This window comes from Epargyreus clarus, unplaced genomic scaffold (assembly GCF_041222505.1).
Source record: "Epargyreus clarus isolate Ecla_fem2 unplaced genomic scaffold, WU_Ecla_fem_2.2 ptg000012l, whole genome shotgun sequence".
Lineage (NCBI taxonomy): Eukaryota > Metazoa > Arthropoda > Insecta > Lepidoptera > Hesperiidae > Epargyreus > Epargyreus clarus.
This window is the reverse complement of record NW_027332220.1, coordinates 9,461,065-9,477,944: the sequence shown is the minus strand read 5'-3', so window position 1 is coordinate 9,477,944 and position 16,880 is coordinate 9,461,065. Positions and strand designations below refer to the sequence as shown.

General features: G+C 35.1%; 1 protein-coding gene across 1 annotated transcript in view; it reads right to left on the bottom strand.

The window, feature by feature from the left end:
• Positions 1-16,880, bottom strand: part of Cngl (Cyclic nucleotide-gated ion channel-like) — a 108,323-nt gene that overhangs the window by 46,387 nt on the left and 45,056 nt on the right. Inside the window, exons 10-15 of the mRNA XM_073078650.1 lie at positions 5,700-5,853; positions 4,353-4,514; positions 3,721-3,820; positions 3,083-3,221; positions 1,233-1,396; positions 449-525 (exon numbers count right to left, since the gene is read on the bottom strand). Of these exons, the coding sequence (XP_072934751.1) occupies positions 449-525; positions 1,233-1,396; positions 3,083-3,221; positions 3,721-3,820; positions 4,353-4,514; positions 5,700-5,853 (796 nt within the window). The remainder of the gene's footprint in view (positions 1-448; positions 526-1,232; positions 1,397-3,082; positions 3,222-3,720; positions 3,821-4,352; positions 4,515-5,699; positions 5,854-16,880) is intronic.

The window sequence follows — 16,880 nt, the reverse complement described above, 5'->3', positions numbered from 1 at the left end:
CCCTGACGTTATTAGCCCACGTAACCATCAATACATTGATTGAAACCATCAATACATTGATTGAAACCATCAATACATTGATGGTTTCAAAGTTTTTTACCCTGACGTTATTACCCCACGTAACCATCAATACATTGATGGTTTCAAAGTATTTTACCCTGACTTTATTACCCCACGTAACCATCAATACATTGATGGTTTCAAAGTTTTTTACCCTGACGTTATTAGCCCACGTTACCATCAATACATTGATTGAAACCAGCAATACATTGATGGTTTCAAAGTTTTTTACGATGACTTTATTAGCCCACGTAACCATCAATGCATTGATGGTTTCAAAGTTTTTTACCCTGACGTTATTAGCCCACGTAACCATCATCAATGCATTGATGGTTTCAAAGTATTTTATTTTAATGTCGGGATATCCCACCTAAAAATCTCACACTACCTTGACATCAGTGCGTAGTTTGTGCACGATCCGCTTGGAAGTGCTATCATCCCCCTGCTTGTCCGGGCTCACTTCACCTGCAGGAATAAAATGTATTTCTAAAGCATTTGCATCTCAAGCACCGCACGCTCATGATTCGATATTTCTGGAGAGGAAATGTATTTTCGTATTGAAATAACTACGCTACTTGGATTCATTCGTGGATTTACGGATTTTACGTTTTACCCGCTTCGAATATGCAACGAATACTTAAATTTGAGTTTGTATTTGAATATAATTTGAAATGGGAAACGAGCATGCAGTCTTATTTCTGGAAGTGGTTTCTGCCTCCCAGGTACGTAACCAACTCCCTACAAAATAAGGTGCCTGGTAGGTGTAATATACCTGAAGCTGATCATAGTCACCACTCTTGAGTATAATGGTCGCCTCTATCATGTGTAAGTCAGCCGGTATGTATAATTGCGCACACTTCCAACAAAACGCAAGTCGCAAGACGCAAGTTGTTGTATCAATCGATCAAATTAACAATATAAAACGAATAAAGTAGTTGAAATGTAGTTATTTATTTCTGTATACCTACCTACCTACATAGTGCCAAAAGTTTTGATATTAAAATAAATGTCCTAAATAATAAATCCATTTAAACAGATATAGGTAATGCCAGAGCAAACTTTCATTGGCTAAACTTGTCAGATCGAATAACTTTTTGAAAACTGTTTAATCTCAATAGTATGTAAACCTTTATGTATATACCCGGCATGTAATGCTTTTTTCCTTTACCAACCTTTAACTTTCTTCGACATATTCTTGGCTTCTTGCAACCGCTTCCTTCCCAGTGTCTGCAGAATCTCCTGCGCTTCAGGATAGTCCTTCATAGCAGCCAGTACATCTTCACGGGAGAGGGAAAACAGCTCCGAATAACCAACAGACCGTACGTCTGCTGTCCGCCTAAAAACCAAAAATTAATTAAAGAAACGAATTATAGAATAAAGTATGAATATAGACCAATTCTTCATTGGGTTTACGACGCTTTGTAGAAACCATAAAATTAAACAACCACAGAATTTAACAATCACAGAATTAAGGAATAAAACAAAACATTTTTTCATTGGGTTTACGAAGCTTTGTAGAAACCATAAAATTAAATAACCACAGAATTAAACAATCATAGAATTAAAAAATAAAATAAAACATTTTTTCATTCGGTTTACGAAGCTTTGTAGAAACCATAGAATTAAATAACCACAGAATTAAACAATCATAGAATTAAAAAATAAAATAAAACATTTTTTCATTCGGTTTACGAAGCTTCGTAGAAACCATAGAATTAAATAACCACAGAATTAAACAATCATAGAATTAAATAATAAATTAAAACATTCTTTCATTGGGTTTACGAAGCTTTGTAGAAACCATAAAATTAAATAACCACAGAATTAAACAATCATAGAATTAAATAATAAAATAGAACAATTCTTCATTGAGTGAGAGCATGTTGTCTGTTTGTTAATTAAATCTGAACGATTAAAAGAAATAGGATTAGATGAGGGATTTTATCGCCGCACGTGAATTATGTATTAGTAGAATTCTACAATCTTTAGTATCTTATGAGTCTCCCAAATATTTACAATTAAATTCTATGACAATATTTCTGAGAAGATTTGAATAAAGAATCGGAAAACAGTGGATGTTACGAATAAAGTAGTTGTCAATCCATTAACCTGTCTGTTATTATCATTGACATTATTATTATTTTTTTAATATTAACATCGACATTGTGAATTTACATAATTTATTTTTATCTGTCTATGGAAAAGTCTTTCTAATGATTGTTAATAAGTGTAATAGGTGCTTAACCGTTCTTCTTAACATTAAACAATAAATAAATAAAAATAAATAAATGACTAGCTCACAACCTCTGCTAGGCATGGATGTCCTCTCAAAGTGAGACACGTTTGAAAACCTATGTGTAGGTTTTCTTACATTATTTTTCCGCCATAAGCAATTGACTTTACATTTCTAGTACATCGTCAAAATATTTCCAGGTGTTTAAATCTTACCGAACTATTTATAAATTGCTATTACATAGCTAAAACACTTCACTGATCTAATTATTTTACAAAGCACAGCAACATGGTAACTTTGGCAAGACTTCCAAATGTGTATAATTGAATACCGCTAAAGAGAAACCTGGTTTAATCGAGTTTTAGAAACACTTAGCGACTAACAGACGCTGTGGTGTGGTTTTTGTTATGTGTAAAGTTGGTTATTTACTGGTATAGTTGAAAAGAATCCCATGCATTTCTTTGTTGGGGAAATTATGGAAATACCTATTTATTGGAAATTAATAATCTCTTGCTTTAACAGTGAATGTAAAATATTTGAAAACGCTTAATCTGCTTCGTGGACTATGTCCTAAGTCTTGATCGAAGTATTGTAAGTATTTTGGGAAAGATTCAAAACTTGTAGTCAAACAGTTATGTATTCATATTGATGATAATAATTTTAATGATTAAATTATTATTATAATGATATTAAAATATCATTAATTAATAAATGCCGTGACCTTTTTGTAGTCAAAATTGGAATAAGGAAAATTTTAAAAGTAAAGACGTGAAAAAAATGTAAACTTACTTATTAAGGCCATCAAGGTTTAAAATTCCGATTTCGCCGAAGAAATCCCCCGCTTTCATGGTGGTCAAGACCCTACCAGTTTCGGAAATCACTTCCAAAATCCCATCAGCGATGATGAACATCTCCCGGGCCACTTCACCTGCGATAATATTTGATATTAGTTAGTGGTTAAAAAGATGAGGCAAGGCTTTGTAATTAGAACAATTTACACGGTTTACAAATGCCACTTGAATAATATAACACTAAACTTACTATGTATATTAATTGAATACTTAAGAACTTTTATGGTACCAGTTGTACTCAGTTAAGTTAAATAGGTTATTGAAACATTCTAATACTTATTGCTCAACAAATCTTATTGAATAAACAGTAGTGCATACATTACACATAATTAATTGGTTTTGTATAGATAAATATTGTTGTCCATTACGGCCCGTGCTTGAAACGTTTAATGGCTGTGGATACAAACTAAACTTCATGCCACGTGACCTTAGCAAAAATGTCAAATAAATTTCACAAAACGTCCACCCGGTCATAGACCTTTAGCGAAACTAGTCATGCTTCAAAAATTCGAATACCTTCAGAAAGCAATTGACAAAGTGCTTTGATAGGTGAGTTTGGGAGCAATTCCCTAATACCTTTCCGGCATATGGAGTCCCCGGGCGTGAAAATGTATGCTTTCATTTTTAGTACCAGGTCGTGGAGAAATTCCGGCTGGCACTCTTGGAAAATAGTCACCTGCAAGAATATAACCACATTAGAATATTGTGAGATGTTACATATATGTATGTGTTCTTCATTGTATACATACATTGCATACATGGGATATAGCAGGAATATAAGAAGTGCTTTTACTCTTATGGACATATAAGTGATATTCAAGACTGATGACCAGTCACCAGTCACAATTCAAAACTAGAATAGAAGTGTCAAATGCAATCCACATGATGATAAGTGGCTACTGTCGCCCATGGACAATTGTAATCAATCTGATATCGAATCTGATAAGATACGACTCCTATCTGTGAACGTTCACAGATACGTTGCTACCCCTGAAGACTAAGTTGGAACAGCTTGGAAAAGTATGTCTCCCATACCACACCCTGCACACCAGAACACATCAGCGCTTACTTAACTCTGCTCTTATCAGGCAGAAATAGGTGTGGAGGTAGTGTCACGCCGCAGTCGGGCCACAAAGGGTTCTCCCATCTTCAATGTAATATTTTATGTGTATAGGAGTTAATGTACATAACCTGATGTTAAACAATACCTTCTTCAGCACACTCAAGTTAACGTGTAACGCTAACTCAGTCTTCAGTTTGTCAGGGAGGAGACCCAGGGCAGTGTTGATGTCTCCACCGCCCTGTATCCTGCCGCGCGACCAGGAGTAGTCGTACCAGCGGAGTACCCGGCGCTTCATGCCTCCAGGCACCTAGGCAACAAAGAACATATTACCTATTGCCTACATAATCGGCTTTACCATATGATTTGGATTGCTTATTTCTTTTTTTTCATATGTAGGTACAATGAACATGTACCTATACCTACTACCTTTGTTTGAATGCGTTAATTACTACTGATTTTTACCATTTATTGCCAAAATTGGTCTCCACTTGAATTGACTAGAATAAATATAGTTCAAAAACTAAAAAACACGCTTTTATGATAAAATCAACTAAAAAGTAGAAAATAATTTTCAACCTAGGAATCTATTAAGGAACAGTAAATTGTATAATTGTGAAAAAAGCGTGGAGTGCTCCACTTATTAATTTTCGAAAAGCACCCCACACTTTTTCCACATACATACAACCCAAGCTAATAAAAGCGTGTTAAAAAACAGCTGAATCCAAAAGCTAAATCTATCTAAACCTTACGTAAGAAAATCTTTTCACCTTCTTTGTACTTTGTACCGTTGTTCCTTGTAAATAGATACCAAAAGGATGGCAAAGATAAGTTTGGTTCTAGGTATATATATGAATTTTAAATAAAATTTCGCAAACACTTCTTGAACTTATATATTTTGAGCTGAGCTAAGCTCTTAGATATTTCGCAACCGAGTAAGTATGAGCTTATAAAGCTTATCCTTCTCTTGCCCCGACACACAGCTCAAATACCCGACTATTTTCTACAGACGGATACTACACAATATTGTACAACAGATGGACATCCTTATTGATATTTACTATTATTTAGAATACACATCTTTTAAATACAGAATCAATACAAATAAAAAGTTATTTTTTATTTTAATAGAATAATGACTCGCGAAGAGCTTTATTTGGCACCTCAGAGCCTATGAACGCTTTCAGAACTGATTCATGGAGATTTTATTTTGAACGTCAAACCCTACAATGCTCCCAAAACTGACTCATGGAGACTATGTTTATAACCCTATCAAAGTTAAACTTTTGGATTTTTTTATAGGAGTAGCAGTCCACCTGGTGGTAAGTGGGTACTGCCCCCATGGACATCTGTAATCAACCCCAGATAGGATTAAATTCCTACTTGAGGTCGGCCACAGATGCGGCGCTCCCTCTGAGGACTAAGCTGAAAGGTCTCTGAAAAGTATTAGTATAGTTGTGTTGTCCTGAAAAGTAAAGATTGACTTTTTATTTACCTTATGATGTCTCATGTAAGTCTTGGCTCCATCCAACAGTCTCTCGAACTCCAGTCGGTTGGCGTTTCTATTCGTGATGACGTTGCCAACTTGGCCCACGATGGTAGCAAAGATGAATACTCCGATGAGATAGCTCACAATAGTGAACACATACCTGATGGAAATAGGTAAGAGGATCAACAGCTCAAACCAAAAATCTATAAGTTTCATCATGAGAGTGATAGCTCACGGAACGTCTTTCATCTCCGTGCGTGGTTTTGAAATAGCTATTTTATTTAGTTTGAAAAACACGCATGCGCAGGACATTAAAATTATGTAAAATATTGTAGACGTTTGCAAAATAGAAAACAACTAGTCCGCAAACGAGGAAGTGGAAGACAAACGCTCCGTGAGTTCCTAGCTAAGTATAATGAAAGTAAATCAGATCAAATCATCACAAGGTAAAACATTGTCTGAAAAACAAATTAACAGTTTGAAAGAGTCTTGTCTATGATACAAGTTTCAGTTTTTACAGGTATTCGAACCTAGAATTGCCGTATGTTAAAACAATTAGTACCTACTAATCGATCACTAATATCCAATACACCTAAGTGTAATTTGGCAAACGTGCCGCAGCTCTAGTCTCCTTGTGATTACATTTAATAAATAGATGTTATGTTTAAATATATAGAAATATTAAGTCCTACTTATTTTATAAAAAAAAGTTATTGCATTATATTCTACTAAAACATTATCTAAGAATATTCAAATTTTCACGTCATTAATTTTTGGTTTTTAACATGGGAAAGACGGAGGATACATAATATCTTAAAGAATTGAATCTATAAAATCACTTAAAAATACACACACTTATAACTAGTAGGAAAAACAATAATAGCAAATAATAATACAATACAAAGAACAATAATAACGTAAGAAACAATAAGAACAAAACAAAACAATACAAAACTGTGCAAAGTTTTCGAACAGTTGCATTTGTACAGAATACCAAAGTAATAAACAAGCAAGAAGCGTAGGTTAACAAAATGGCGGTTTCATTCAATGAAGGCTGTTCGAAAACTTTCAAAATTTCCGACGACTACCGATATCGATGAACAATAAAGAAAAGAAACCAAATAAAAACACAATTCGATGACAAAAGAACTATTTTAGACACATCAATTGTTGTTATTCGAAGTTTCGCTGCGAAGCGAACAGCCTCCAAACTTCTGCCGCCATTTTAAGATTGTCACACGACGGCATGCAACTGTTTACATCATTTGACGAAGTCGCACTGAGCTTGTTCAATTGAGGGGTCATCTATAAGTTCGTCTCAAGGAGATGAAATGGATTCAAGAGATGGCCAGCTTCTTTTAAAGTTACTCATATATTGCGGTTAGCAACTGACGGACCAAAGAGTGGTGATAAAAGTTAAGGTTATTTTTAAGAAAGTCCTGCCAAACAGCGGATTTCGTGTAATTATAGAGGTAGGAATAACACGTACCTACATTCAAATATGTCAAAATATTGTAGAATTTACTTTACACAATTTATAGATGACGCCTTATCATCTTTTTTTTTAACTGTGCTTTACTTTCAGAGACATTTAGATAAATATGCGACAATAATCGTTAAGCAGAGATGTAAACAGCAGCATAAAAGTCGTCACTTTATCACAATGGCTGTTTCCCTCCATCATATTATGTTACTTGATAAGGTATATTTTAAAATACGAACATCATACTAGGACTCATTAGGTCCTCTAAATCTCAGTCATTCGTTTTGAATTTTATACCGAAGCCACGTGCTTATGACGAGTTATTATTAAGTGACAAAACATGCGAAACCTATTAACGCTTAAGAAATGTACCTATGGAAGACTAATAGACTCATAAGAAGTCCGAAGCATAGCTTTGTATGATTTTCAGGCTGTACTTAAGCATGCTTACAAATTGAAAGTAAGTCAACAGTATACGAAAATAATATTTTTCGATAATACAAAGACAAATTAATTATGCCAAGTTTTAAGTTATAATTGCGTTGTTTGAATCATGTTAAAAACAAATGCTTGTAATATAGCAGAGTTTTGAATACGTAAAATAATTGTAAGGACAGCTCAATTGAAGTTCTGTTCTGTAGCTAACTCTAAAATTCTATTATATCCACGGCACGAGACGAAATAACCGAATCAAACCGGTTCGGAATTCCTTAATTAACGACGACGCATTTTAAACGTGGACTACGTAATAGAGTTGTAGTGAATTCAAAAGAGTCTATTGAAATTGTATCGTCTAAGAGATCAGAAGAGAACGATACATCGAAATGTTAATATCGAATCTAAAATATCGATGTTTTTATCAATATTAACGTCGCCGACATGTTTTTCATATAGAAATAAGACGATATTACGATATTTAAAAAATACATATTTTATAAAGTAGGTCTAGTAGGATTAAAAAGGTCGTCAAAATTATTGAACTTTGTTAGCGATTCAACATATTTTACGAATTATAAAAATATCGGTAATACCAGAAACTTGTAACCTTTGATAACAGCCATTGTTGTTTTTATTAATATAATAGGTTATTTTAGCGAATATACGGCGTTGAGCGACTGGTCAGATCAAAATTAATCATACGAATGTATCGATAGTAGGAGCAATATATCGGTTTTGTAATCGAACAGTAGGTACGGTTTAAATACTAGTAAAGTAATCAGGATATATTTCAACTGTAGTTCACAGGCCAGTAGGAAATATAATAAGTGAAAGTAGACGAAAGAAGTAGTAGTAGTAGTAGTAAGATATTTTCTATAAAACAGGTAATTTCAATGTTTTATGTTGATTACGGACAGGTTTGGCACCGAGCATTCGAAGGCAGCGACTCAAATATATAATATATATGTCGCAGGCAGTTGACAATATAATTCGATATTAAGTGGGTTTCTGTTCAAAACATTGTAATTAGATTATAGTTTTTAAATAAAGAACACTGTATTAACTTTACGATAATTTCTGAACGAATATTTGATTTAATTTTAATAATTCAAATTTGGAACTGTATCGAGTAAACGCTTGACGTTTTTCCGAACGCCATTGAACAGAGCTGTTTGGCGGGAATTAGGGGCGTGGTCTACCCCTATATAAGAGCTCATCCTGGCAGGTGCAGGCAGTCTATCTTCGGATAAGACTTATGAAAGAGCTCTGCTCCCAACAGAACTGTTGGTTTACCTGGTACAGTCTAGCACTGTATATTGCATAAGCGGAATCGCTAGCGCGATACCCTATGCTTTAGCTGTATTGCCTGAACAAGGCGATACGCTATTCGGGTGGACGTGTGGCCACTATACGAACATAGAGCTGAGGCTCTGTTCGTCTCTATTCGGGTGGCTGTGAGGCCACTATACGAACATAGAGCTAAGGCTCTGTTCGTCTCTATTCGGGTGGTTGTGTAACCACTATACGAACATAGAGCTAAGGCTCTGTTCGTCACTATTCGGGTGGCTGTGAGGCCACTATACGAACATAGAGCTAAGACTCAGTTCGTCACTATTCGGGTGGCTGTGTTGCCACTATACGAACGTAGAACTAAGGTTCTGTTCGTCATTATTCAGGTGGTAGTGTTGCCATTATATTAACGTAGAATTAAGATTCTGTTCGTAACTATTTTAACTTTGTTTTACTATTTGTACACCTGTTATTATATTGAGTGTTGTCCTATCCTGTAAGATTAGTGAGTAAATAAACCTTTTGATTATTATTTATGGCTATTTAATCCCTGCAATATGGGAATTCCTAATCCTGACATAACTTCCTTGGCTCCAGATCCTAAATATATATTTTTTTTTGTTTTTTTTTTTTTTTCTTTTTTTTTATAATATAGGAGTAGCAGACGAGCATGTAGTCCACCTGATGGTAAGTGGCTACTGCCGCCCATGGATATCTGTAATCAACCCCAGTTACGATTAGATATTCCTACCTGAGGTCGGCCACAGATGCGCCGCTACCCCTGAGGACTAAGCTGGAACGCCTCGGAAAAGTATGTCTCCCTTACCACACCCTTGAAACCGGAACACAGCAGCGCCTAACACTGCTGTTATTAGGTAGAAATATAATGTGCAAAATATTATGTATCAAACGTCAAAGTTTGATTGCAGCATCTAGCTTCTGAAAAGTAGCCTAAGTGTCGATTGCCAATGCTATAAGTTCAAAAAACTTTAGCTTTCTTGGGGCTCTCAGTTTTTCGCAACTATAATTTCCGTATCTAAAATTCTATCTTGTAAGTAAAGATTATATTCTATTTTGTTATCAAATGACTTATTATTTTAAAACTTTATGTAATAAGGTACAATATTTGTCTCGAAAACGACTCAAGGCAAACATGACAAAAGATCACGAGAACTTTTTTACTTTGTCCGTAATTCTATTCTTTTAAATCATTTTCGACAGAGACGATGAAAGCTGTGTAAATAATAACGAATATTCAAAGAGCTCTTTCAACGAATAATTTAGTGGATAAAACTTTTTAATTTAATTTGATAATGGGTTATTCCATTAAATAAATAACGGTTATAAACTAGTTGAGACATTAAAGATTTGAACGTTGTTATTATTAGGTCGGTTGTAATGCTTCAATATTTTTTTTATAATATAGGAGTAACAGACGAGCGTCCAGTCCGCCTGATGGTATGTGACTACTGCCGTCCATGGACATCTGGAACCCCAGATAGGATTAGATATTCCTAGTTGAGGTCGGCTACAGATGCGCCGCTACCTCTAAGGACTAAGCTGAAATGCCTCGGAAAATGTCTTCCTTATCACACCCTTCAACAAGACCACAGCAGCGCTTACTGCTGTTATTGGGCGGAAATAGGTGCGGCGGTGGTGCCGCCGGAGTCGAACCACAAAGGGTTCTAACAGCTTCAACACAAACACATCTTTATTACAACATTTCAGAAATGTGCTTTGACGTTCATACTTAAAAATACTATAATATTTTTATTTTAAGATATCTTAAGACCCGCAATAGAAATACAATTGACTACCTCATATTTTTCCAAATCGCTAGATTTTTATTATTAAATTATCGTTGAACTGTATTTTTTTTGGTTTGTAATAATTAATGGTTATTATAGTACAAATGATATAATCATGTAAGTAGCTAGATACACATTAAACGAATCGTATTAATGTATTTGTATGGCCAAATTCTTTTGATAAGAAAGATATTACGGTTATGAAATTCCATTAGAGAATTTTCCTCAGATGTTATTTTCATATTCCGTGTTTTTCCTTCATTCGCAATCTGAGGTAATGAGAAAAGGAAGGCTCACAAAGTGTAAAAAGTCTCATGTGTGCGTATCTGTCCATATATACACGCACTGAGAATATCTAAACAAAATTGAATTCACTTCCTAAAGTCACCTTCTGTACCCTTACTAGGAGTTTTTACGTTTCTACAAATATGACTGTTTTTGTGTGTTTGGTATTTGTTTACGTATTTGCCCATACAAATTCCAATCAGCGCCCCTAGCGGTTTGTGTCAGAACTAGAAAATTGTATCGGCCAAAACGTAAACAAATACCAAAACAGTAATATTTGTCGAAACGTAAAAACTCCTGGTAAGGGTACTGATATAAAGTGCAGCGTACTGTTATAAAGGCCCACGTTGGGCGCCAAGAGTTTTTATTATTTTTTAAAGTAAATTTATGGGTCTTCGAGATCTTAAAAACCACCCAAGCTACTAAAACAGTTTTTAGTGGCACATCAATGACAGAACCAGTTAGTGAGCTTAGTACCTTAGTGTAGTAAGTCTATTTGCGCCATCGTCTCATGCGGTACTTAATTTTGTACTGTTCGCTAAATTAGTCTTTTTTATAATACCCATGGAAATAGCAAACGAGCATACCGTACAATGGGTACTCACACCCAGGCACATCTCTAATTAACTTGTGGCGACCTCCCGCTACTCGTCAAGAGATGGCGCCACGAGTATTCTGAATCACGCTATCGAAGTTTTCTAAATATCCTGCATATATACAAGTTCCGAACTGAGACTGTCGGAGCACGGCCGCTCCCCGGGCATGATCACCTAGCCCGGCGGGAGATCTCCCTTTGCCAAAAACTTACAGATAAGATTAGAGTCCTATCTGATGTCGATCTCTTATGTGTTGCTGCACTTAAGGACTAAGTTGGAAAGCCTTGGATATGCATGTCTCTTTTAACCTTAAAATCGGAGCACAGCAGTTCCTTAACACTGTTATAAAAGAGGTTATAGAACAGTGTTTTTTTTTAAATATAGGAGTAGCAGACGAGCATGCAGTCCACCTGATGGTAAGTGATAACTGCCGCACATGGACATCTGTAATCAACCCCAGACAGGATTAGATATTCCTACCTGAGGTGCGTTTAACGCTGCTGTTGAGAGGCAGAAATAGGTGTGGCGGTGGTGCTGCCGGCGTCGAACCAAATAGACTTCACCTTCAAAATTTTGTCATTTTGGTGTTTTTGAAATCGAACCACAAATGATATTCCACCTTTAAAGTTAATGTCCGTAATTATACAATACATAGACATACCCGTATCTAGCTATCGTACAGACTTTTTTCATTTTTTTTTATATATTATATGAGTAGCAGAGACGAGCATGCAGTCCACCTGATGGTAAGTGGCTACTGCCGCCCATGGACATTTGTAATCAACCCCAGATAGGATTAGATATTCCTACCTGAGGTCGGCCACAGATGCGCCGCTACTCCTGAGGACTTGCTGGAACGCCTCGGAAAAATATGTCTCCCTTACCACAGCCTTCAAACAAGAACACAGCAGTGCTTAACACTGCTGTTATAAGGCAGAAATAGGTGTGGCGGTGGTGCTGCCGGAGTCGAAACACAAAGGGTTCTACCTTAAAAATACATACAATACATACGCATATCAGACTTTATATCTATCTATCCTATATAAGTAGATTGGATATAACAATAGAGCGTTGATCCACGTACAATTTACTGGCACTCCACGTCGTAGGGACATTAAGGATTTAATAAAACTCTCACGGTGTGTTCCCTACGTGATCTTCGTCTCTTTTATCTGTGGTGTTTAATATACCCACGGATATATCGTAGATTATAGTAAAATAAGTGTTTTGAAATAAAACTATTTTATTTCGATAAATAAAATAGTATCTCTATTTTTATTTCAAAACACTTCTTTTACAATAATCTATCCGTAATATATCCGTTTAATATATCCGTGGGTATATTAAACTATATTAAATCTTGAATCGTCAAGATACGTTTATTTCACTTTTAAAGTCCTTTAAAAATATATAAATAAAATGTATTTGCGAATTTTAAAAAAATATGTGTCGTGTCTATGTAACCGGTATTGTCTTCTACCAATTACTATATTTCAGACGTCACCAGATACGTTTTAGCTCTATTCTATTTAAAGAGATTATGAAATAAATCAATTAACGTTTTGTCTCTCTATCCGTCTGTTCGTCCGTCCATTTGTTCGTACATCACAGACATTTTTTCAGTAAAAATCAAAGGGTGGAAAATTCTGAAAATACGTTTTTACTTATTAAAAAATAATAGTTTTTGAGATATTCAGTTTCACGCAAAAATAACTGCTCAATTTCTTGAAAAAAAAATGGTATAAAATGCCACTGTTATTTGTTACCCAGAAAATGAATATTCATCCCGACTCGAACAAAAACATACGTGGTAGCTTTTAAATTTACATGCATGCTACTAATATAGTAAAATCTAAAAGAATATTGGGAGAAATGTACCCAACGGAATCAAAACTAATATTTATATGTCGACCCGCGTGGCGGAGCGGTCACCATTGACCATACCCGTCTGAAGCGTAAAGGGTGCCGGGTTCGATCCCCGGCCAGATATCTGAATGATGAATATAGATTCCGATCTGGGTCTGGGTGTTTGTGTATTCGTCTTTGTGTATGTCTATGGCCAAGGAATACGTGTGTGTCGGTGTGTGGCTATGGCCAATAAGGTCACACGATACAGGAAATCTTAGTGGCTGTGTGTGTAGAAAGCGTTTTATTATTTTATTTTATTAGACAGTAGATTTTTATTATTATGACAAATAGCACAATTCTTTGTAGAATCACAAACATTGTAACTTGGGGATGAAGCTTGGTTACTGAAGTATAGGGTCAAGGAGATGGGTTTTACGAGCATGGTGGCTTTCGACTGAGCCATAACTCACAGACATAAGACTGGACATTCGCCTCAGCCGCCCTCGTGTTATTTATTGCCGAGAACCTTGCCACCATAATGACGTTCCGTAGATTTACACGAACGCCCATCGACACGATTCTTTCTTATTACACCAAGTATAATGGTCGAGAATCTTCAAAAAGTAGAATCAAAATCATTGAACTTTTTTTGAACATGAAGATTGTTAAGGATTTCCTATGATATAAGTTCAGTGATAATTTAAGACTGAAAATTTAAGTTCACACATAATTTTCATAGAAATCATCGTTAATCCTATCCCATGCTGGATATGGCTCTCTTCTCAGAATGAGAAGGATTAGGCCATAGTCCAACGCGCTGTTCGAGTGCGAGTTAGTTAATATATGCCTTCGATATTTTTACGGCATTTGCTTATAGGTTTCATCGTAGACTTTTTTTTATAATATAAGAGTAGCAGACGAGCATGCAGTCCACCTGATGGTAAGTGGCTAGTGCCGCCCATGGACATCTGTAATCAACCCCAGATGCGATTAGATATTCTTATCTGAGGTCGGCCACAGATGCGCCGCTACCCCTGAGGACTAAGCTGGAACGCCTCGGAAAAGTCTGTCTCCCTTACCACACCTTCTCATACCTTTGAGATTTTTTGAGAGTGTGTGAAGCTTATAGATTACATCGCAATGTTTTCCATGACCTTTAAATCAAGTTATAATAATTTTAATAGGCATATACTTTCGAGAAATTACAGAAAATTTAGATCCGAACCTCGGAGCGATTGAGACCGGACCATGCCGAATTGAGACCGGATTGAGAAGTCGAATTTCAAAACACTAGACTATCACTGCTTTTTCATAGAAATGCGTTATCCAATCCGTGTCAAAAAGAAAAAGGACAGATTTTGATTTATTCACGTTTGTTGGCTGGACCACGCTCAGGAATTTTTAATTCCGGGGTCTCTGGAATGACCTACCTCGATAGTTTTATTGGGAACTAGTCGACTGGGGCGGACCTCCTGCGACAAAAACATTTCGACAAGTTTCACATTTCTAAAGTTTCATGGTGAAAGGTTAAATAGTGTAGTGTAGTGAAGAGTATAGTAACTGTAGTCTGTAGTATAGAAGATAGTTTAGAAGACCATACTAATAAAATAACTATAGAGTCATGAATAATAATACAATACAATACAATACAATACTCTTTATTGTACACCAGATTTATAGTAAAAAAACAGAAATACACAATGAAAATTAATTAATGGTACAACTGGCGGCCTTATCGCTAAATAGCGATCTCTTCCAGGCAACCGTTTACAAATAGGAAGAAAGTAATAATGTATAAAAGAGATCCAGGGTAGGGGTGTACAGAAGTATAATGTAGCGAGTAACTTATTCCTTAACTAGTTTTTGCCCGCGGCTTCGCCCGCGTTTAAAAGATAATAATAAGATTTTTTGGTGCAAAAAATCGATTCTCCGATTAATCGATCTTAGATCGACATCCCTAGTTCCCGTAGGATTTCCGGAATAAAAACTACCCATGTCCTTGCTCGGGTTTTAGACTATCTTTGTACAACATTTCATTAAAATCGGTTCAGTGGTTTAGGCGTGAAGAAGAGTCATACAGACAGACAGACAGATAGACGGAGTTACTTTCGGATTTTTAATATTAGTAAGGAGGTAAGGATTACAAACAGCAAAACTTATAAAGACATTCAACACGGGAAGTGTCATCCAATTACCCCTTCGTATTAAGTTTTTAAATTTAATTATGTCAAATAACAATCAATCCGAGATCGTGTTAGAGTGCAGCGTTGTGAAAGTTTTTGTATAAAAATCTTGACAATCTTCAGTCTATAACCGTAATGTTATATTTAATATCTTTGAAAATTAAAGTGGATTGAGAATCAATCCTGTAGACTGAAAGATTTAAACTCACTTAAAACTTAATTCCGAAGGGGTTTTGGGTAAAGAACTGATTAATAAATTATCCCCTAAATTCCGCCGAGTACGAAATGGAATCGTATTTTTAAGGTTCTGTGTCATCGCATAAAGGATTTGTCATATTCTTTTAAAATGTGTATATATTTCTAGGACTACTTATTTGACATAAGAATGGAAAATGACGCCATTAAAGATTAAATTATAATAGTAAATTAAATTAAAATCTCTGTCTATTTCATATAAATATTTCCTAATCAAACTGTTTTGAATTATATTAAGCTATAAAAAAACTAATACTTGTCTATGTGTATACAAACATTAAATATAATTTGACTAGACTGAAATGTTTACTTTAATTTCAAAGATAGTGGGTTAAAAAACAGCGAGCCAAGTTCAACATAGTAATACAATTTAATAGTGAGAAAAATTTAAAAAAGGAGGCGAACCCGTACACCTTCACTCTAATATAATAATATCTTGAAATCAAAACAATCCTACACAAATATTTGTTTCTCGCAAGATTGATTCAAGCACCCTAATGTTCCGTTTAAGTTCAAATTAATTAGCCCTATTGAAACAGTGGGATTATTAATACTCTATTGTAATAAATATAATGTTATTATAATACGGAACTGAAGTAGAAATGGATTTAGGGATCTTAGGCGTAATCAACTAAAAGATAACAGCGTTTAAGACTTTTGTTATTAGGCAGAAGTAAATGTAACAGTAGTGTCCCCGGAATCCAACCGTGAAGAGATCTATCATCTTTATATATCTAGATTTTTTGATAAACGATAAACAATATTTAAAAAATTCGAAAATTATTCCTATGATAGACTTACCACGAGCAAATGACAAAGCAAAGCTATTTGTTCGAGAATATTTCTTATGAAACAACATAGTGAATACTTTTTATCGACACTAATAATGAAGTCGGTTAAAAATATAAGAATAGAGATGAGATGTGATATTTTGCTACGTGACAAAATTTGTAATGAAATTCGTAGACGAATGAAGTTAAAATAGTTCTTAGAATTAAAGT